At 36.1% G+C, this 23,061-nt stretch overlaps 1 protein-coding gene across 1 annotated transcript in view; it reads right to left on the bottom strand.

The window, feature by feature from the left end:
- The window catches only part of LOC136982618 (G protein-coupled receptor kinase 1), a 201,351-nt gene extending 185,930 nt beyond the window's left edge, over positions 1-15,421 (bottom strand). Inside the window, 1 exon segment of the mRNA XM_067279163.1 lies at positions 15,056-15,421. Coding sequence (XP_067135264.1) covers positions 15,056-15,168 — 113 coding nt within the window. The 5' untranslated portion in view covers positions 15,169-15,421.
- Between the last annotated feature and the right edge of the window lie 7,640 nt (positions 15,422-23,061).

Raw genomic sequence — 23,061 nt, 5'->3', positions numbered from 1 at the left:
GCATTTATACTCCACTTGGACAATGTTGTGGTTCTTCTCCATCTGCCCTAAGGCTGTTTAGATTTGCAGATACGTAAATTGGGAAAGAACACGAGGCCAGTGGTAGACAAAAGTTGTTCACCAACCATTTCGTCGAACATATCTTTAACACCGTCATAACTGAAAATCTTCCAACACACGAATGTAGCATTTTACAAACCTTGTACCAAATCAAAAGACTACAGAATCTTCTTTTGAACAATGAGGAGTATCTCAGTACTTCCAAGCATTGTACCCTTCCATCAAGTTAGAGCCGTGCTTCTGTCACTTAACCTGTTTGGATTCGCACTAAAGCTTCAGCAAGAAAGTGACCTAGTGCAATTTTCTGGATCACACTAAAGCAGGCCTGGCCAACCCGCGGCCCGCATGAGGCCCGTCACATTAAATTGTGTGGCCCACTAAGCGATATCATGTATCTATTAAAACTTTTATTTTCTGTTATGTGTATACCAAAACAATTAAATAAATGAAAATTTGCATGTGTCATTGTTATAATGCGCAAGTATGAGTATGAACTCTTGGTATAACAATAAAATCTTATTCATTTTGTATTTGTTTTACTTTTTTAAAAGCATGTTTGCCTAAATTGTGGCCCACCATAATGTTACGCGTGATCAAAGTGGCTTGCGAAACAATTTGGGTTGGCCAGGCCTGCACTAAAGGGCAGTTTTATTACCACCAATGTTTACACAAAGCCTTCCTATAGCTCACTGTTTATACCCTGGGCCTCTCATGATCCACTTAATTACAAGCTTGTGGCCTTTAGAGCTCTCATTAAAAGAGCATACACACATTGTCAAGACTTCCAGGACAGAATGCACAAGCTGGAGTATATCAAGAACCCTGATATCCAATTTGGCTTCAAATGTAACACCATAGAGCAGACATGGGCAAATGCGGCTCTTTTTGAGTTACATGCGGCTCTTGATGAAAGTATTAATTTCTGCTTATTATTATTATTTTTACAATTTTATTTCCACAATTTTGTGAAAATATGTAATTATATATATGTAATATTTAGTAATTTATTTCCAAGTTGGTGCAATATATTAAATTACATATCAAATCCAGACTAGTGCAATCACAGATTGTAAAGAAGTGCAACAGTGATATCAATGTCAAAGTAGTGTTTGCAACTCTTAAACTTTTAAATGTTGAGTTAGACAATTTTGTTGGACTTTTGATAGATAACACTCCATATATGAATGCTACTGCTTTGAAACTCATGCCAGTGTGCACGAGATTGTTCTATACGACATGCTGGGCACATGTTATACATTTAGGTGCTAAAGAAATGCACACTAAGAACAGCATTCTAATGTTTCATCTCAAGGGTAAAGGCAGCTCTAATAAAGGTGACAAACAGAAGGCATTCATTCCAAGAACCACTTTTCGGCATTGCCACCTGCACCAGTTACTACTTGATGGAAAATGTAGCTAGAAGCAGTTTTGTACTACCATACGAGGTGGGATGCTCTACCGACATCCATTTCTTACTAGAGAAAATCAGACTATGGAAGGAGCTGAGTTGCAAGAGCTTGGCAAGTTACTTGATCAGTTCCAACTTGAATAACAGCTACATGCAGTTGCAAGCCAAGCCTGAAGTCACAGCCTAGATCCAAATCCAGTGTTGTAGGATCAAAGAGTAGTGCCTGAACAAGAGAGATGCAAATACATTACCTTCAGACTGAGAAGATATTATGAAAAAGGTTTTGGACATAAAACTCCTGAATTATGTCCCTCCCTATAATCATATTTAGCTTATGTGTTATACTCTCATAGTTTTATTTCATATATTTCTCTTAATAGCATATTTATTTGTGTTTTGTTAACCTTGTATATTTTTTAAGTTTATTTTTATTTATTGTTAACCTCATATTTTTCTATTCAAATCTCCTGCAAACCTTATAACCGGTGCAGTCAAAGTTCGTACGCGAACGTTTTCGGCCCCTCACTAGGTCCTTCTTCAAGCGAAATTTTCTTTTTCACTTGAAGAATGCTTACACAATCAGATTTTGGAATTGGGCACTTAATTTGCTACTCTCCGATATTCCAATTTGGAGGAATTACTTACACGCAGGGGAGAGGCGTACCCATGGGCAGTACGGTCTCGGGCGACCTCTGTGAGCTTGTAATTCGGCAACTGGAAGAGAGGATAATTCCACCGTACTACAACAACATAAGCTTATATGCAAGGTACGTCGATGACATCCTCGTGCTATGGAAAACGGACATAGACATCAAGGTATTCATAGAGCAGTTTAATGACAACCGGTATGGCCTCAATGTCGAGCTTGAGCAGCATAGCGAGACGGTGGTACACTTCCTGGACCTGAGCATAGACTTAGGGGAAAACAGCATAAATACCTCCATATACCGCAAGACTTCGAATTTCCCGACGTATATACCGGCGGATTCTTGTGACTCTCACCAATACAAAATTGCGGCGTTCAGGACTTTGGTCAAAAGGGCACACACGCACTGCTTGACACGGGAAGCACTTGAACAGGAAATGAAGTACCTGCGAGAAGTTGCAAAAGAGCATGGATATGACAGATTAATACGGAGGTTAGAGAGGCAATATGAGGACGGCACGCGTCGGGCGCCACCCCCCAACGGCGGCATAGGACAGCCGACACAACGACTGGTACCGGTAACGTACAACCCCCTGTTGGCATCGTTATATAAAAGAATTGCGAAAAAACAAGGAATACGTATAGCATACAGACGATGCCCGTCGATTTTTCAAATACTCCGTAATGATAAGGATAGACCGGACAGGAGAAAACTTCCAGGGGTGTACACGGTCCCTTTAAAGGACCATAGATTTAATAAAGATTTAATGGACATTGGCGCCACAAAACAATCGGTGGAAATTAGGTGGAAGGAACATCAGCAAGACATTAGGGCTAACAGAAACAGCACCGCACTTGCGATTTACGCCTCAGATCCGGAAATAACAGCGGACTTCACGAATGCAAAACTCCTCATCACCACTCGGCACACGGACCACCTTAGATGGTTAGAGCAAATGGAGATTTGTAAAGCCTTCGAGTACACCCAACCAATCAATTCGAAGGACGAGATGAAGCTGTCTTTAGCGTGGCAGGCACTAATTCAAGTCAGCGATTTGAAACAATGGGGGCCAAATGAATAAAAAAGATCCTTACGAGGAAGTCGCATCGAAAAAGTGCGATCGGATTGCGTTTAGATGATTACATCACGAAGATAAGCACGCGATCATCTTACGTAAACTTTGGAATATTGGATAGCACGCGGTTTCGTTAGATTCGGAATTTTGACGATTCGAATTTTTATCCGTTAACAGGATATTATTCGATGTAATGGTCGAAAAAGAAAATTTCGCTTGAAGAAGGACCTAGTGAGGGGCCAAAAACGTTCGCGTATGAACTTTGACTGCACCGGTTATAAGGTTTGCAGGAGATTTGAATAGTATTAACCCGGTGTGTATAGGTGACTCATATTTTTCATAAGTTATTTATTTAACTTGTTTCAATTTAAATTTGTATTTAGAATTCTTCAAAGGTTAAAACTGAAATTGAATGTTCTATTTGTGAATGTTCAAGCAGGTACAGTGCTAAAAGATCACTGCACTCACTCACTTGGTATGGTGCCTGTCATAAGTTATATTACTATTTTGTTTATATTTTCTTTTGGCAGTACAAACCATTGCACAGTATATTTATTTCATAAAACAATTGACTTTTCTGAAATTTTTTTAAAACAACAATAATACATAAAGGCTTGAAACTAATTATAAATTTAACACTGAAAATGGAACTCAAAGTTCAAGAATTTAATATTCATGAGAGATCAATTGGTGCTAATTAATTAATCATGAACATGGGGATCAGTGTATTCATAATGTATATAAGCTTTTTACATGACTAAGACTGGTATAATATGAGAAAATTGGGCAATTTTGTCAGAAGTAATTTCTGGGAAATGTGATGTTTTCCAATTACTACCAATCACACAATACAATTTTTCCTACCCAAGGTCACAAGAATATCACATAGCAGGCAAATAAATATGACTGCAAGACAAAAAATATCACAATGTTAATGCAACATGCAGAAAACATAGCTGAAGAAGATAGAAAAGAAAGGCTGGACAAAAAAATGAATCATGAACAGAAATACCCAAGCTGTTATGATAACTGTCTCTCCAGTCTTTTTAAAGTACTGTAGATCTTTATAATCCCATAAATGCATTTCTTCACTGTACATATAAAAATTTATATTAGAAATGGATGCTCAGAAATACATCATTTTAGTAACTAGATACTAAACAAATCACTTGAGACAACATGAGTACAGACAACTCAAGATATTCCTGCCAGATTATATGAATTCATACATACCATGTGACATTTTAACTTAGTTTTGATTTGATAATGTATGAAAGAAATGAGTATGAAGTTTAAACAGTACTAAAATGTAAAACATAAGTCAGGTGGCTATCAGTCAAGTTGTATTTTACATCAAATGATAAAAGTTACATCCACGATATTGTTTTAAGAAACACTTAATATATATCAAAAAAATAATAATTATTGAATTCTCCTCTACAAATCAGAGCTATGGAATAGTGCTGAAGTTTGAGTACAAAGCTATTATCCCAAGTAATCAGATACCTGAATAACCTTAACCGTTTAAAAAACTGCATACACAACATGAAAAATCATAAACAAGCAAAATGATTAAATTATAAAAAATGTTTAAAAAAACCATTAGTAATTAGTAATCAACCATTCTTTCAAATTAATTATCATATTCAATTTTTAAAAAATCAATTTTGAAAACAAATTTTATTAATTTCTTCAAACTTTTAACCAATCAAATTATTCTAATAATTTATTTTTAATTTCTAATTAGATTAATTAATTAAGAAATTCTAATTATTAATTATTTAAATTTAAAATAAAACAATTTATTAAATAAAAATTTATCCTGTTATTAATCTAAAACTGTAAAACTATATGACTTCCATGAAGAGAAAAGAAACAGTTTTTAATTTATCATTCATTAATACTATAAATCCTGTAATATTTTACAAAGGTATAAATTTATTGTTCCTTAATTAATTTCTCAAACTTTATAAAATATTAATAAACTGGTCAAATCAAAACAGTCACTAATAATTATTGGTAATTTAAAAATGATAAATATTAGTTTAAAGTACAATTATTTATCATATATTACTCTTTCTTTTAATTTTTAAACCAGTTCATTAATACATAATCTCAAATTGATGGTGTGATAGATAATTGTAAGGAGATGCAGAATGAGTTAAGTATTTCAGAAAAGTTACAATTAATTTTAAATGGGAACAATGAATTGTGTACAGCAATGCAACACAACAAAAATTATAAAATTCATTTTTATGATACAAACTAACAGAATTCAAAAATTTTGTTTATTTCATAAGTGTTATCAAGGCATGGTAAAAAATGCATTTATTTAATAAAATATGATTCTTGAAATTTAAAGCTATCTGTAAAAAAAAATGCTTCATTCTGAATAACATTTATTGCTTTGCATGTTTTTATCTGTCTTGTTATTTTTAGTGTTGTTGTAGCAAGGTGATGGTATATATTGTCTTGGAGATGTCATCAGATTTGATGTATAAAAATAAATAAATACAGTCGAACTTCGGTATACAACCTTAATCCATTCCTGATGGTTGGACTTATATCGAATAGGACGTATACCAAACCAACCTTTCTCATAAGAAGTAATGTAAAAATGATTAATCCGTTCTCATATTTAAAAAAAAGCCCCCCTCTTTATATGGTATATTAATGGGGTTGTAAAATAATTTAAACACTGTTTGAGCACATTAATAAATAAATTTTATTATAGATTTTTAAGGTTATTACAGTATATTGTATTATATTATTTAAATCATTAAATCAAAATCAAATCAAACTCTCCTTAATACTAATAATCTGTTTAGAAATTGATTTCGCAACGTTAGCAGATTTAATAATGTCTTTATTTTTCATGATTGTCGATATCGTCGTTCTCAGAATACGGTATGCAACAGTTAAATCTCGACACGCATGCCACTTCATATTTCTCAACAATCTCTTTTTTCAGTTCCATTGTGATTCTAGTCATTTTTTTTAGTTTTTTGTTGCTTTTCATTTGCTTTTTTGCAATTCATGATTAATAAAAACAATAAAAGTTTACTTACAAATTAAAATCAGAAGAAATTTAACAAAGTTATAAACCGTGGCACTGCAAACATCTAGTCTGGTCTAGTACACCGATAGTGCTACTTGTTCATAGATGGCGCGTATAATTGAATTAAGTCATATACCGAGCAAAATTTGTTTCGTCCAAACAGAACATATTCCAAATTGGACATATTCTAAAGCAGGTATTTACAGTGGAACCTCTGTATACAACTTTTAAAGTTACAAAACTAGTGATTTATGCATTCAAAAACATATCATTGCATGTCAAATTTTCAATGGTCCATGCAATACTACTTTGATTTATTTCTCATACAGAAACCATTCATAGTTAAACCATCAGCAAAAAATGTTAATACTTTCTGTAATATTTCAAGTAACATTAATTTTTGAATTAAGATAATAGATTGTTGATAATTGCATGACTATACTGCATTTAAAAATAAAAATTAAAGTAATCAGTTCTAACAAAACTGGTTGCTAAATAATAAAGTATTTAAATAACTATACATGCCAAATATTAATAGAAAAAGATAAGAAGCAAAGATTGTTGTTTTGGATCTGCTTGTAAGTAGATCTCACGATGACATCTTTCTGTGAATCATAAATTTGGCAAACCTCCTTATATCATTCCTTTTACGGCTTTTCAGCCCTCCAGATACAACTCTGCTATTATATCACTGATATGCAGGGCATTCTTATATCCTTCCTCTCACAATTGCTTGTAGATAAAAAGCTTTCCTTTCTTATATTAGCAGTTTGCAGCACTATATTCTTTAGCCAAGTTCAAACATCTAGTCAACCAAGTCAAATGCATGATTATCTTCACTATTCACTTTGTATCGTACGAAGGAATTAGTTTTTCATAACAGCAGCCATGTCATACCTGGGTCTCACTTCATTATGTATTCATAGAGTTTTCAAGAAATTTGACTGTATTATGCCACTAGCACTCTAGCCCATCTTACATAGGATACTTTGTAATGATAGAGATGAGGTTACACTGTGTGAAAAGTCTGGTGTATATACTATACTCTTACAAATCCCTTAACTGGGTTGAAACTATTATATATTAAAACCACTACTAGAATGCTCTGTCTCCGTCTTGCAGATCATGATGATCATGTAGTATGTAACAAATGTATAAGAGAGCTAGCTAAAAACGCAAAAGAGAATAACTTTAAGCTGCTTTGGTCGCAAACTTTCCTCCTAAAACATTGTGGGGATTGAAAAGTATTATTCATATGGATATCAAATTTTATGTATCATAACAACAATTTGCATCTCAACAATGTCACCATGCTACTCTCCCACACCAGATATATTGCAATTGAGGATAGCACTGTTTAATCTTGTAAAGTCGTAAATCACATGGTTTCTGATAAAACACCTCATTAGCGACAGTGCATCACTATACATTTATTTTTTTTTATTGACTGTTTAATTTATTATTCATGTATTTTATTTTAATCCAATTTTATTCTTGATGTTTTCTTTTACATATCATCATATTTTTGTATTATTGTATAATTTTGTAAATACATATGTAATTTAAATTTTCCATGTGCATGCAGATCAAGCAACTTGAAAAAACATTGGTTGATATTTGGGTTCTTTTTCCTAAATTCAAATGTTTTATTCTCTAAAAATGATTCTGCCTGAAGAGGACAGTTATACACTGTCGAAAGTACTGACAAAATAAATTATTTTTATGTAACACCAACACAGTGGTGTACCTTATCTTTTCCTGGTTGATAAATGTTAAAGAGAACATTCCTCCAAATAAAATAAAACAAAAACATTGTCATCTGCCCAATTTAAAAGTGGGATGAAAGCTTTCGCTTACAGGGTTAACAAACACTTTGCTTTTTGTTCACATTTGGAGTGGAAATCATCACCAGCTTGACTGATGATTTCCCTTTAAAGTAATGAAGTTTTCCTATCTGACCTTGAAAGACAACACTTCTGTTTCCGATTACAAATAAACACTGTGTTAATCTAAGAAATCTGAGATAATTTACAGCAAAGTGAAATTTAATGTTTATCTGATCAAATTTCAATAAAATGAACAAAATATGCATTTTCATCAATCCACATATTTTACATCATTAGAAAAAAGACAAAATATGGAAATAAAAGATAATTGTAAGGATGCCAATAATTTCACAATTTTGGAATAAACAATGGAATCTGAGAGATGCCATGCACACAATACTACTAAGTTAGTCAGCCTCATGTGACATGCAGGGTTAATTAACAAAAGTCCCCTTGCCTCTCACAGTTCTCTCGTATTGTAAATGATGCTCAAAGTCACCTTTATTTTCCTAATGCATATATCAATTCTATGTCATAATGTCTGTTTTTGAGTTCAAACACCAATGGGAGAATGGAATAACATCAGGGCCGTGCAGTAGATTTTCTCAGTATGATGCAAATCTTCAAAATGTCGCCTCTTAAATGCCACTTATGCTGGCCCCTTATGGCGCGGCTGCCTCTCTGCATCATAGCACAGCACGACCCTGAATAATATAATATAGCAAACAACACATCCACCAATAGCCTGAATTATTTCACATCAAATGTTACTGGAAATAATTGAGTCCCTTTGGTGGATGTGTTTTTTGCTATGTCTGATTTTACAGACACATCTCATGGTATGTTTGTAGTGTGTACTGTACAAGACGATTGAATTCTCTCAATCATATCTTCTCTAGTTGTTGGTTTCCATTACAGGCATTCTTTAAATATCCTCACAAATAAAATCAGGCATCACAAGTGATCATAAGGTCCATTGTACTGGTTCATATAATTTTTTTGTTTCTTTTTTTCAATGAACTTCACAGATGCATGCATGCAGTGTAGCAAACACACTAAGTTTAAATATTCAACCACTGATAAGTGCTGATTTCAGAAAACATTCAGATTAAAGTTTTTTTTTATGTAGAATTATAATATGCAATAAAAGATGGAAATTCTCCTTTAATAAAATGAAGCTGATCTATTTTTTCACTGATTGTATTGCCATCTATGATGAAACAGTGTGTAATTTTCAAGAAAACAAATGTCTAATATCTTTGGTTTAATGAAGTTTTTTTTTGTAGGATGTGCATTTTTTGAATTATTCCACTGGCTTGATTAAAATGAACCACCCTGTATATAAGTAGTCTGAGTAGAACAAAGCAAGAATATGACAATAAAAAGTCATGTTCAGATTTGACATCACAGTCCTGAATGAGCAATTTTGTTAATTTATGTATAAATAATATTGGGATGTTACAAAAGTAATTTCGTTTTTTCACAAAAAGAAATTCGTATAATATATAAATATTTTATTGAATTATGTATTGACCATTTTTGTCCAATACCTTTTGCCATCTTTCTGATAGTAGCATGATTCCACACTCATAAGTTCTGAGCTTTGCTTAAAAAAAACTGATCCAAGTGTTTTTTGACATCCTCATTTGAAGTAAATGTTTTACTGTTTAAAAAATTTTGTAAAATCCGAAACAAGCAATAATCCAAGAGTGCCAGATCTGGCGAATATGGTGAGTGTGGTAGTACATCCCATCAAAGCTGTAACAACTTCTGACATGTTACCAAACTTGTGTGAAGTTTGATCTGGCATTATCATGGTGAAACACTACACCTTTTCTGTTGATCAATTCTGGTATTTTTTGTTTGATGGTATCACTCAATTTGTCCAGTTGATGGCAGTACACTTTCGAATTAATTGTGAAATTGTCTAGTAGAAGCTCAAGAAACAAAAGAAAAAACAATTCCTTTAAAATCCCATCAAACAGAGAGCATCACTTTTTTTTTTGATAAATATTGACTTTCCAAGTGGTATGAGCCAGCTCATCTCTTCTACTTCATGATTGCTTGCATTCAACATTGTTGTAAATAATCCACTTCTTGTCGCCAGTTATGATTCACTTCAAAAATGGATCATTTTCTCGGCATTTGATAAGCAAATCACAAATGTCAATGCAATGGAGCAAATCTCTTTCTTCAAGAACATGTGGAACCAATACATCGAGCTTTGAAATGAAACCAAGTTGTTTCACATGATCATAAACAGTTGAATTCGACAAACTTAATCTCTTAGCAATTTTTCGTGTTGTTATTCAGTAGTTTGCTTCAATCAATACCTTTATTTTGTCTTCATCAGCTTCAATTGGCCTTCCAGAACATGGTGCATCTTCAATATTGAAATTGCCAGATTGAAATTTTGCAAACCAGTTTCGGCACTGTCAACACATCTTCATACAGGTCGCACGATTTTTTTCTTGCTTGAACAGCATTCTCATCTTTTCGGTAATAAAAAAGCAAAATATGCCAAAAATGCTGCTTTTGATTTTCCATATTATTTGGGACACCAAAAAATGCACAGAATCAAACAAAATTTTTTACAAATAAGCCTTGAAATGTCAGTTGTCAAAATATATAATGACAATATAGCTTAGAATGAAGTTGGCTGGTTAAAAATGCAACTAATCCCTCTGATAGTAAAACATGATGTTACTTTCTAAACCACCCAATACATTAAGTGATACCATAAAACTAGATACATTGACAAATCCTAATAAAGATATTTTCATTGAAAGAATAAATGGATTAAATGCTCAGGAACTGAGACGACAAAATGGTATTCAAATAATCTTTCTCTGAAATACCACATAAACTAAATTATGTTATAAGTTAGAGGATTTTTTTAAATGAATCACTCATTTACATCTGACTGCATGTGTATAAATAAAAAAGAAAATCCAAACAATTCAAACCATAAATTCAGTGTATAACATAGTGTAATTTTACTGTCAAAGTGTTAATCTTTTCTGAAATGAATGCAACTGAAGTCACTGACATAACAATCAAGTACACCTGAAAAGCCTAAGTAAAACTAAAAGGCTTTGTCATCTTTGCATAGATAAGAAGATAGATTCTATAAAATTATACAAGTTTGTGTTGTGTAAAGCCTTAGAAAAGAATTTAAAGTTTTTTGAATAAAAGTAATTCTTTTGTTGTTAATTTACATTTGTTTCTCTTTATGGGATAAATCCATTAATTGAATACTGTTTCTTCATCATAACTAAAGGTGCAACATTATACAACTTGTATAATGGCATCTGCATTGCAATAATATTTTCTCAATCAGTGTTTTCAAAAATTCCACTATGGTCCACATTTCTCGGCAAAACCAGTTTAAAGAACAAGTTTTTCAATCAAATTTTAGACGGATCCCCAGTTTTCATTTTTATGATAATTCCTTTTCAATTTTAGTTGTAACAGTAGTAATGTTTTAGAAAACTATAGCATTATGAAGTTAAGCTAAGCAAAGCTGTAAAGCCAAGCTGTAGGGCATCATGAGCAAAAATTATACTTTGTGAGCCATAATAATTATTTGCATTTAAGTTTTTAAGGAAGCCCACACTTGACCATTGCATAAACTAGTTTTGAGAAGATTACCACCACTATTAAATGGTGTAATCATGGTAGTAACTTTAAAAAAAATGTATTTACTAGGTCATTGTACAACTTTGTCATACTGCAATAGAATTGAGGTAGAGCCAGAAAGAAAGTAGTGATCCTGACACTTGTTAGGCACAGAACAGGTGATCCATGTACCTGACAGACACACATGCAAACTTTCACTTGTCACTACAAGAGGCTATCCTTGTACTTATATATGTGGCTAGAGCATTTTGCACCAGAGAGAAACTTAAATATGGTGTCTTTTGGATAAGCCTTTCATTAGACTGTTACAAATTTAATTATAAAATTACTTTTTATTAATATAATGCATATTATATTTCATAATATAATTTTTCATACTCACTTATGACATTCTACAAATTTATTACTTTGCTCATATGACAATTTTGAAATTGTGGCAGGCACCCCATTGTCTTGGGGCCCTCTGCACATATCCCTTCTGCCCCTGCTAACCACAGGAGAGGCAATTCTCATAGCTGCCAGCCGTGGGAGATGCAATCCTTGCACCAGCCAGGTACAGAGACGATCCTTGCACTTGCCGATATGGAGAGGCAATCCAAGACAAAGCAATAAATGGAGACTGCTTTGTTCTTGTGTTTTGTTCAGTTCTTGCATCTATTTTCCATTAGACACACACAATGTTGTTTTTTTATTTTTCTCCCCTAACTTCTGTTAGGCACGCTCAATCACATCAGGGAGCACGAACATTGTCACTTTGATTCAATTATATATGGAAAATGAAGTCAACAGACTCCTATTTAAATGGACCCTAATTTTTGTATTCCTCATCACAATTAATGGAAAATGACAGTTTTATCAAAATCAGCCCATCAAATTCTGAGATCTAACTCAATTTTATAAGCCCATAGAAGACATGCTATCGACCTCAGGACATTGCCTGATAAAGTTGCACGATTCATGCCATATTGCATCGTCTTGTTTCCTCATGCTATGACCTCTTATCTGGAAAACGAAGTCACATAGCCACATTTTTGTAACATTTGTCGATTTCTCATGGCAAGAAACAGAAAACGCCAAGGTTTTATCAAGACAATCAAATTCCGAGATCAAATGCAATAACTTAAGCCACACAGAAAAGGCTTTGCTAATGGTCTACCTCAACAAGTTAAATAATATTGTAAGATTAAGATTACACACAAATTTGAAATTTCAAAACCTCCAAAAACACCACACGTATCTACGGTGGATACAAACACTGTCAAGCTAAATTTGGGGCAAAATGAAAGGCAAGAAAATGTTTCTATGGTAATTAAAAAGCCAGTTTCCTTAATAGCTGCATTTATTTTCTTTATTTAAATTATTCAAAATGATAGCTTTATAAAAAAGTTCCAACTATTATGAAATTCTTTCAAATTATCATATCAATAGCAAATTTAGTCATTATGTCATCTGCTTGTGTGTCAAGTAAAAATCTGCGAACTAAAAGCTAAGAATTTGCATACTGGGGACACGGTATCGCAGCTTAGCGGAAGCATCGACACCAGGTAGAAATATTCAGTAACAAACAATAATAGGCATCAAAAGTAACAGTAGTTACTAAATGCTAAGGTGTAATGCAACTTAAATGCAAAGGTGTAAAACCTTTGCATTTAAGTTGCGGTAATTTTTAAGCCACCAGCATCCCGTACGCAAAGTATGGGATACTGGCGGCTTACCTTAGATGTGTAACTACCGTACTTTGTGTAAGGGATGATCGTGACCATTTCGGGTAAATTTTAAATAGATAAATAACCGAGTCTTCCGTACGGAGACACTAATTTTGCTGCAAGTCCCTCCAAGAACAACAGATAATTATTTAACTAACTACCTAACTAAGTCTCGGGCATACCATCAACGACGACGGAAACCGGTATAATTTTAGTAAGACTTGAACATCTGGCAAAATCTTCTGCCCACAAAAAAATATCTTATTTATAAAATTCTTGCAAAATTTATTTTCTTGCATTTTTACGGACTTTAGATTTCAATCTTTGGGGATGCTATAGATTACCACCTATGGAATTTCGGGACTGAGGGGACCTAGACAAGTTCAACAATATCCTACTTTTGGACCGGAAACGAAAAATAAAAAAGTTACCATACTTTTTTCCGGCAATTGCGCGATGATTGAGAGTCACGTCGCTCTCTCCGCTAAGCCTAATCGCGTGAACTTTCTTATTTTCGTCTCCGGTCCAGAAGTAGGGTATCGTCGAACTCATCTCGGTCCCATCGGTTCAAATATATACTCAAAGTCTCGAAATTCCATAGGTAGTAATCTATAGTATAGCCCAATCTTGTCATAATTGTATATTTTTTTTAATAATTCTGAAACCCAAATATTAGTAATTTTGCATCCAAACATTACATTCTCATTTACACTAAGACTTCCTAACAAGTCAAGAATAACGTCAGATCAAAACACTTATAAAGTGAATCAATTTCCCGGTATTTAAGCAAAGTACATCCTAAATATCGCACGCGTATTAGTAAAAACAGTGGTTTGGGGGGTCGGCGCATCACCGACCAGAATCGAGAAACGCACGCGCCCCAATCAAGCGAATCGTGGACGGGCCGAATCACCACGACGTCGGGTCTTCCCGGCTTTTCGGCCAGTTCACGGTTCACTCGACCAAAGCGTAGGCATTTCGGGATTCGGATCCCGAGTCTAGTTTTACGATGAACGACGACCGAAAGCTTTCGGAATTCGGAATTTTTCCTCATTAATCGCTTACGGACGAAACATTAAAAGGAGTCATTTTCATTTTTACTACGTTTAATTCGTATTTTCCTCCATCCTTCCAGTAAAGCATTAACGGCAGAATTTGCATTCATTGGACGTAAAGAAAATACACCGGCCACGACGAAAGTATAAACCAATGTAATATCAACGGGAAGAAGAAAACCTAAGTGGAAGAAACGAAATTACAGAATTTACGGGAAGTGGACATTTTCATCATAAATGGAAATGACTGGACTCGATTTATATTTAAAGAAGTAAACGGCGATTTTTTCCTAATTTAGCGCAAAGGAGCACAGTGGCAGCTTATTTTCCGATTTAACCGATAATTGTTAAGGGAAGACGTCAGATACGAGTTAAAGGAGCGGTGTCTTTAAACTCCATTTCTTAAGCGTCGAACGTTAGCGCCGTATTTATAATTACTTTCGTACCTACGAAAACGAGCGAAACTGCCACCGACCGAGGCAATAACGATTTTCGAAATATTTTCCGACGGACGAGCACCGAGCTAAAAACTACCCGGAAGCTAGCGAACGGTGGAAATAAAGACACGATAAGGTATTTACCTGGGATCTGGCAGTATGATCTTCTTACTGGCTCTGGCAGCAGGTGTCGACTTACTTTTCTCCATCGCCATCAAATAACTGACATCGGCCAGGACAGCCTCCAGATCCGCCATCTTGGGATCTCTTCCTAATTTACTCCGGTTAAGCCTAACTTGTTAAAGTGTACTACGTTATTCTGCTGCACCTATCTTTAAGAATTTGTTGCGTGGTATTCCGATACGACACGTTTCGTACTACTACGTTAATCATCAGGAACGTAACATCACGCACTCTGGTTCAACGACTGTCGCAACCGGATGGACATTTCTGCATCCTATAGTCGCAGTCCGAAGACCGGAATGAGTCCGACTAGCGCCCTCTGTCGACGACGTGCGGAGTCGGCCGGCCGGACGAGCCTAGCTTTAAAGAGTTCCGACCGACATCGTATCTTCCCCGGCAATTCGGTAAAAATTATTTATCCTTCTGCAAAGGAAATTTCCTTTTACTAAACTTATTTTCCACCCGTAGCTATTTCTTACTCCAAATATCGCTTTTAAACCACAAACGTTAAACGTTAGTTTCCGGGTGTTAGTGATTTTAACGCGGCGACTCCTCGACTTTTTTCTTTTCGGAAAATCGTCGGCGCTAAAACGGTCTTTCGTTCTTCTCGATTACGTTCCGCCGCGGTCGTAATCGGACGAAACGGGCTTTTTTCGCCGGCGACAAACGCGTCGTAACTTCTCGATTAGAAACTTCTTAACAAAAGGCGACAATCGCACTTTTTAGGAAACTCTCGTCCACTTCCGTCCTTCCATTCTGACCGAAAAGCACGACTTTAACCGCGTTTTGCTCCAGCGAGTTAGAAAATATTTATAAATATTACGCGGCCGGAAATCTGCGCGTAACGTCGGTCGGGTTCGGACGCTCGGCGGCCAGTTTAATTATTTGGGTCGATGAGAGCGAAAACACTTACGCGGAAGAAGCCCAAACGGCGTCGGACGGCGGCGGAATTAAATTTTTACAAATTTCCACTCGAAAACCCGTCTTTCCTTTGGTCGTTACGATTTACGCAGGGGAAAGGGGAGGACGGATCGAGTATTTTATTTATAAAATCTAGCAGAGCGGGGGACGAGAGGAAACGTCCAACGATTAGTCTGTTGCGGTAAGTTAGCGGCGACGGGACGATTAGGCGTTACGGCGCGTAACCCACGGAACAAAAGCGTGGCCGGAAAAGAGAAAAACGGCTGCGGGACGATGGCCGGTCGTACGGTTCGGACGGACAGACGGTCCGACGTCATTCCGGATTCCATGACGGAAAAGGAGGTGTCGCTTAGAAAGCGTACGAATCGGCTGATTATCTTGTAAATATCTGTAAAATATACATACACGTAAATGGGGTTAAGACTTCGGAACTACGAGTTACGAAAAGGAAACGTTTCCGAACGACGTACCGTAGCACGGTAATTATTTTATGTCGGAGAAACGCGATTCTTCGAAAACAAATCCTTTCCCACAACTTTTACGCGTTTTTCTTTTAACGTATACTGTATTTGATGTATAACGCCACGTACTTTTAGTTTTACATATATTTGTCAATTTTGGGGGGTAGATGTCGACCGTCCTGCCGGACTTTCCTATTTACTTATAAAAATAAATAAATAAAAAATACGGGACGTCGTCTGTATAAATATGTTTGTTAATTACAATATCGTTCTTTTTAAGAAACCAGTTAATTATTTCTTTAAAAATCCGATTGAAATTTAGAGGATAGGAGACCGATAGAAAAAAAACGGGTAAGCCGATTTTTATACAGAAACTAGCGTTGCCGGGGCACAAAGTGAGGAACAGACATTAAGATTTACCTTATTTCGTACTACTAACCCTTCTATTGTAGTATATTATAGTATTTGATTTATATAACTACAAACGTTATCTTACGTAAGAGTTTATCACACCGAGTAAACAATCTAACGCATTTGAAATTTTTTTTAAATTGTGTATAGTAGAGAATAAAGACTTTTTAATTTAAAATGTGTTGGGTTGTCACTCGGTGTGATACACCCTTACGTACAGGGCCGGATTTACATAAGGGCATTTGGGGCCTGTGCCCAGGGCCCCCACAAAACTAAAAAAAAATTACGTTTAAACATATTTTTTTTTCTATTACCGCGACAGCCTAGTGCGGCCTAATCATGAGGGGTAACAGGCAAAGAAAACCAAACCCGGGGAAAAAATCTATGAAACATCGGAAAATTTCTGGAAAAAATTTCACATAGGTATTTTTCAGTTAAATTAAAATAGTTTTACACAATAAAATATATGTATGTTTACAATAGCCTTATTTTTAAATGAAATTTACAACTTCCTAGTTCAAATCTAATTGAAAGTACAGTATTTTGTGTAAATTTTCTAAATCATCAAATTTGCCTACTCTTTAAGGGGGGCCCCCACCGAATGTGCGCCCAGGGCCCCTGGATTGGTAAATCCGGCCCTGCTTACGTATGATAACCTTGGTAGTTATATAAATCAAATACTATAATATAACAAGCATTGAAACGAAAACAATATAGACAGTTTGGTTATTTTAGCCTACCACTGTGACGTTTATCACCATATTCGATGGTATGAAATAGCACGATTTCATTGGTCAAGCAAAAAGCGATTGAAATTATACTTTTTTAAAATATAGCCTATTTTTTCCTAATGTTAGCTTTAATAAACTGTTTTATTCGCAGCCGAATATCGAATGGTAATCTGCTAACCAATCAAATTTTGCGAAAAATAGACCAAATATTTAAACTCGGTAGCCTTAGAAAAACCACTTGAAACGTATTTTGTGATGGCCAATAATCTCGTGTTATGTAATTTTCCTATTCAAATGCCACCATACCGGATGGGTCCAATAGAACGAAGGGAGTCTTGCGGAAGGGGGTTGAAGTAATTCGAGCAAAAGTAGTCGTTGACCTCCTCCTGGAAGAGAGGATGGTCAACCACTATTAATTATACTGGTCTGCTATTAATATTTGAAAAGTGATCCATGTTGGATAGGTTGTGATGGCCCCGCGTGGTGCTAACCTTAACCTCCGAAAGACTTCATACGACATCTTTAAATAAAAAATTATTGTAAAAATGCGAGAATAATTGCTTTTATGTGATTCCATTTTAAAAAATTGGTGAAACCAGGGTAAAAAAGTAAAGCTCGGCAAAAACATCTAAGTAAAGGAAACTTTTGAAAGTTGTAGCATAAGCATACCGGAAGTAGATTTGACAGTAAGAGCTCCACTTGTGAATAAAGTGCACATTAGTACAACAGACTAGCAACAGTTGGATGAAGCAGGATGTGGCCACAGTATATAAATAGGAAATAATTAAACATTCGGCACATGAAAAAAGACTTCCATCTCTAACTTTGTGCCTCTACAAAGAATGGTTGCACCTAACGTACATCTCAATGCTCTATAGACCAAAAGTTATGAAACACCTTGTAAGCAAGTATTCAGCTTAAGAAGTTGTCCAGGCAATGGGTATTAGTGAATTAGATAGAAAAAGATGAAATCAGGAGAGGCGGGAATGCTCCGGGCAAATATTGCCGTTTATGAGAAAGTATTATGTAGAATATACAGTAGAGTATATACGATATTTATTCTTGGTTTAGCGACAATGCCAATACAGTGAGCGATCCTGCCGTGAGCTGGGAGGCTGCAATCGCGGAAAGAGACTTTATGTAAAGCTGTTCCCTATTTTAGGTTGTTACAGAACGCGAAGAAAACGCCGAAAAACTTCCTGGTCGGGTCTGTTCGCGCCGTGCGCGAACCCACGAGCCGGACTACAAGTGTGTCGTAATTAACTTCACTCTGTTACTGTAATTGAGGGTGCATTTGGAAAAATTGAAGCGAATCTGAGGTCCTAAGAACTTTTTCGCCTTTTTCCCCCTCTTACTTTATACCCCTATCCCTTCAGAAACCCTTCCTTCAAGCCTTTCCTTCACCCCTTCTCTCTTCCTAGTGGCTAAGTTTGGCAAAAGAGGCAGCCCCTCCTCCTCCTTTATTGTTATTATTATTGTAGACCTATAAATTTCCACTGTCGTCCGTCCGTCCGTCTCTGTCCTTTCTTAATCTGGAGAACGGAGTTAGATAGATGAAAGTCGAGACCTGACGTGGAAATCGTAAGAGAAGGAAGACCAGATTAACTATATTTAAATAGTCTTGTTTATCAAGATTGGTTTTCGTTCCATATTCCATCGAGAAAAGTTCGCTCATTTACTTGTTTTTACTCATTTTTATCGTCTAAATCTATCCCAACGATCTTCGATCTCTCTTCTACCGTATATCGCAAAATCTTAATAATTTTGATGAATTTTTACATGGTGATCACTTTTTGATTTTTAATTCAAATGTAAAAAAGCGTTGTTTATCTTTTAAGATTTGTTACCTGTTTTCATTTTTATTTATTTATTTTTTTATTTTTGTTTCTCTTTGTTTTAAGGGGTGTTATTTGTTTTTATATGTGCTATTGTAGGGGAGGAAATCAAATGTCTACTCAAGACTTTTCCTCTAAATGTAATGAAATAAATATATATATAAGAACTTCCGATTTGTACCGCGAATCACGTTATTTCAATTCAAAATTTTCCCAGAACGGAGTTAGATACATAACCGGCAGAGACGCTATTGCTAAAGCGAAAGAGTACGATGCACGGGGACAGAAACACTATTCCACTTTGGCCGGATGGCCGAGCGGTCAAGGTGGCAGCCTACCCGCTCTGGGGGACCCGGGATTCGAATCCGAACGGGTCGAATAATCCCAGGGAATTTTTCGGGGGGTGGTCCGTTCGGATATGGCTCGGGCCCCATCTGCCTCACCACCCGGTCGCCCCATTGTGGGCCTGGCCCGAACTCCATAATGGGCGCTTCTGAAAGAAGGCCCTCTTAGTGCCCACAGGGCGGAAAGAGTTAAAAAAAAAAAAAAAAACACTATTCCATTCCGCGCAGGCAAGTGCGATGTGCTACTTGTCCCAGTAATGGCATAATGGCGCGTCTATTTCGCGACATATCGTTGTCGCAGTTATTCGGTAAATAGAATACATATTATTTTAAATTATATCTTTTTTGTAGAAAGTGTATTTAGTTACTGTCGTTAATTTTTTTCTAATAGATGGCGCTAACTGTAAAGCCAACACATCGAACGTAGACAGAAATTAGTCGATATATAGAAATCTAATCGGTATTTTGGGGTGAGATGCAGTCAGAATCTAAGTTAGAAGTATTTGAACGTAATTGCGGGGTTTCGTAGCAATTGTTTGAACGGTCTAGGAGTGTATGACGAACAAACAAACAAACAAACATCCTCATTTAAATATGTAGAAGAAAACAGTCAAATTTTGTCTATAGTGCGTCTCTTCTTTAGTCACCCAATCGACAGTGGACCGCTGTGCAGCGGGAGGTAATAGGAGGCCCGTCAGAGCGAATTGCCGGGATCCGTACCCCCGACCCTCTTTCAGTGGGAAATATCGGCGCCGGACTCGCGGAGTAAATTCCCTCCGCTTTCCTTCCGCGCCGGCCGAAATTCGTCCTTAGGTCCGGGCACCGGAGCAGGAAAAGCAGAAAATAAAGGTACGGGAACGGCGGACGACTTTTGTTAGACCGGACAGTTGGCCGACGCACTCGTCCGTGGGAAATAGAAAACCCGACGGCAATAGCCCGGTTAATCGATTCGAAAAGAATCTGTTAGTCGTTTAACGGTGGAAAACGGAAAGGGTTTAATTGGACAGAGTTTAATGCTTTCGTAGCCCTCGCCGCCCGGAAAACGGCAGAGTCCCGGTCTCGTTCCGTAAATTAGCAAGAGGACGAGCGCTGCGAGTTTTCGCACCTCGTCTCCCGGTGGCTTTGACCGTTACTAAGCAAATTAACAATTGAATTTTGCGGAACCTGCTTGGCCCGGCCTTCTTAGAGAGGAACCTGGCCCGGTAGACCTTTTTTCTGTGCACCCACTTAGCGTATCCGTTGTTTTCGATTTAAACTATTATTGTAGGCCTCCGAGATCGCCATAGTCGTTTCTAACGCGTCGTTATTCAAACCGCTCGGCGTATTATTTCGTTCCCTCCACCCCAAAACTCTAACCTATTCCTTTTTTCCGTAATTGGTGTCTAAGGCAAAATTGGCCGCGCGGGCTTTAAAATACTACGTAGTGCCCGAAGATTTCTCAAAATTCCATCGAAGAGCTTAAAGAAGAACTCGGTTTAAGATCGTAAAGAAGTAAACTGCTTTAGGTTTTATTATATTATAATTGATTTTTATTCAAAAAGAGAAAGTAAAACATGTAGGCTTAAAATATAAAATTAAAATAAAAATTTTACGCTATACGCGTATGACGTCAGATATGCACTATAAAATTCATACGAGGCATGGTCATAATAGAAATCTTGAAATTAAAAAGAATGTTTAAATCGTGCCGAATTAAAATTTGTAAAATAAAAATAAACACTATTTAAAAAATGTGAATAAAAGGTCTTGATAGTTTCGTGCAATGTAATTGTAGTAAGAAATAGATTACGGCGTATAATTTGAATTATTGTTATTTGTTTTAGCAGAAAAACAGGAATTAAAAAATCCTTGTGACAGGGATTAACAATTAATTCTGACAATTTGACATAAACAGCTTTCGGTAATACAAGCCTTAATAGCAACAATACATCGTAATACAAATGAACATAAATATAGTAGCAATCTCTGCACGATGTTAGTATAATATAAGTATTTAATTTTCATTGACCTTTAACGTTTTCTGATAATCTGTCTTACAGCACTACCTCTATGCTGTAAAGAGTGTAAGTGACGCACGCCATTTATTCTCATTGATAAATAAATATATATATAATCGAGATGGGTTGATAATAATAATAATAATAATAATAATCAGCGCAGAGCCCAAACGGTTAGGAGTTGAAAGTTGAAATTTGGTACACAGTTCGGGTACGTCACGAGAACGTACACTAAGAAGGGATTTTTCGAAATTCCCCCCACCCGCGAGGGAGAGGGAGAGGATTAAGATTTATCCTAAAGAACTCAGCTTCTACTGTACCATTTTAGATGCATTTTTTTGTTTTTAGCTGCGTTTTAGTAGGGTATCACGTGGGGATGAAAGAAGTGTATTCCTTAACAATGGAAGTGTTAAGAACGGAGTGTTAACAATGGAAGTGTTAAGAGAAAGCGGCGTGCAAGATTTACAGGCGCAGATGCGGTTTTTTTGCGTTTTTGCGGAAAATCGAACATATTTTTAGACCCATCTAAAAAATTATCTAATTAATCTGGAAACAGGGGGGACCTAATTCTTGCATTCTGTGAAAACGGGTAAGATTGACTATAATGTGATAATCTTAATCTTTGCTATCGTTACTTTTTGCCCAAGCAACACCGGGCTTATCTGCTAGTACATCTATAAAATGGATTATCTAATAGTTATTTTGCCGTATCTTCCCGGATCTGGGACACGAGTAATTATGTTCCTTATGAACACCTTCGGTAGATGCCATTAAAGCACTATTCACATTATTAAGTCACGACGCTCGCAGATGAGGTATCTTTGATGAAGAGTCAATTCCACCATTTATATTATTTTCATATGAACTATTTTTCCTTTTTCGAAGGGTTCTTAGCAGTGGCATTGTCTTTTTCAAGTGTGGTGAAAAATAGATGATTCTTGGCACTGCATGTCGTTCAAGATATCCTATTCCATTTATATATTTAAAGCCAGTCTCATGAAAATGAACTGAACAAATGTAGCTTCTAGCTGTAAGCATCTATGCGTCTCTTGTCCAGCGTCGTAACTAGTCTTTTATGCTCCCGGTGCGAGCTTCTGTAACTACGCCCCAAAACTATGATATAAAACTTGGTCCAGGTTATTTCTACGCCCTGTGCCTGGGTCCCGCTGGCACCGCTCTAGTTACGGCACTGCTCTTGTCATTGCAATTAGCTCTTCTTTGTCAACTCTTCATTGCTGACTGGAAACCTATATAACACATTAAACAA

Source organism: Centruroides vittatus, unplaced genomic scaffold (assembly GCF_030686945.1).
Source record: "Centruroides vittatus isolate TY-2023 unplaced genomic scaffold, ASM3068694v2 contig_854, whole genome shotgun sequence".
In the NCBI taxonomy this organism is placed as follows: Eukaryota; Metazoa; Arthropoda; class Arachnida; order Scorpiones; family Buthidae; genus Centruroides; species Centruroides vittatus.
The sequence above is the reverse complement of the archived record's forward strand: the minus strand, read 5'-3'. Positions and strand labels throughout refer to the sequence as shown.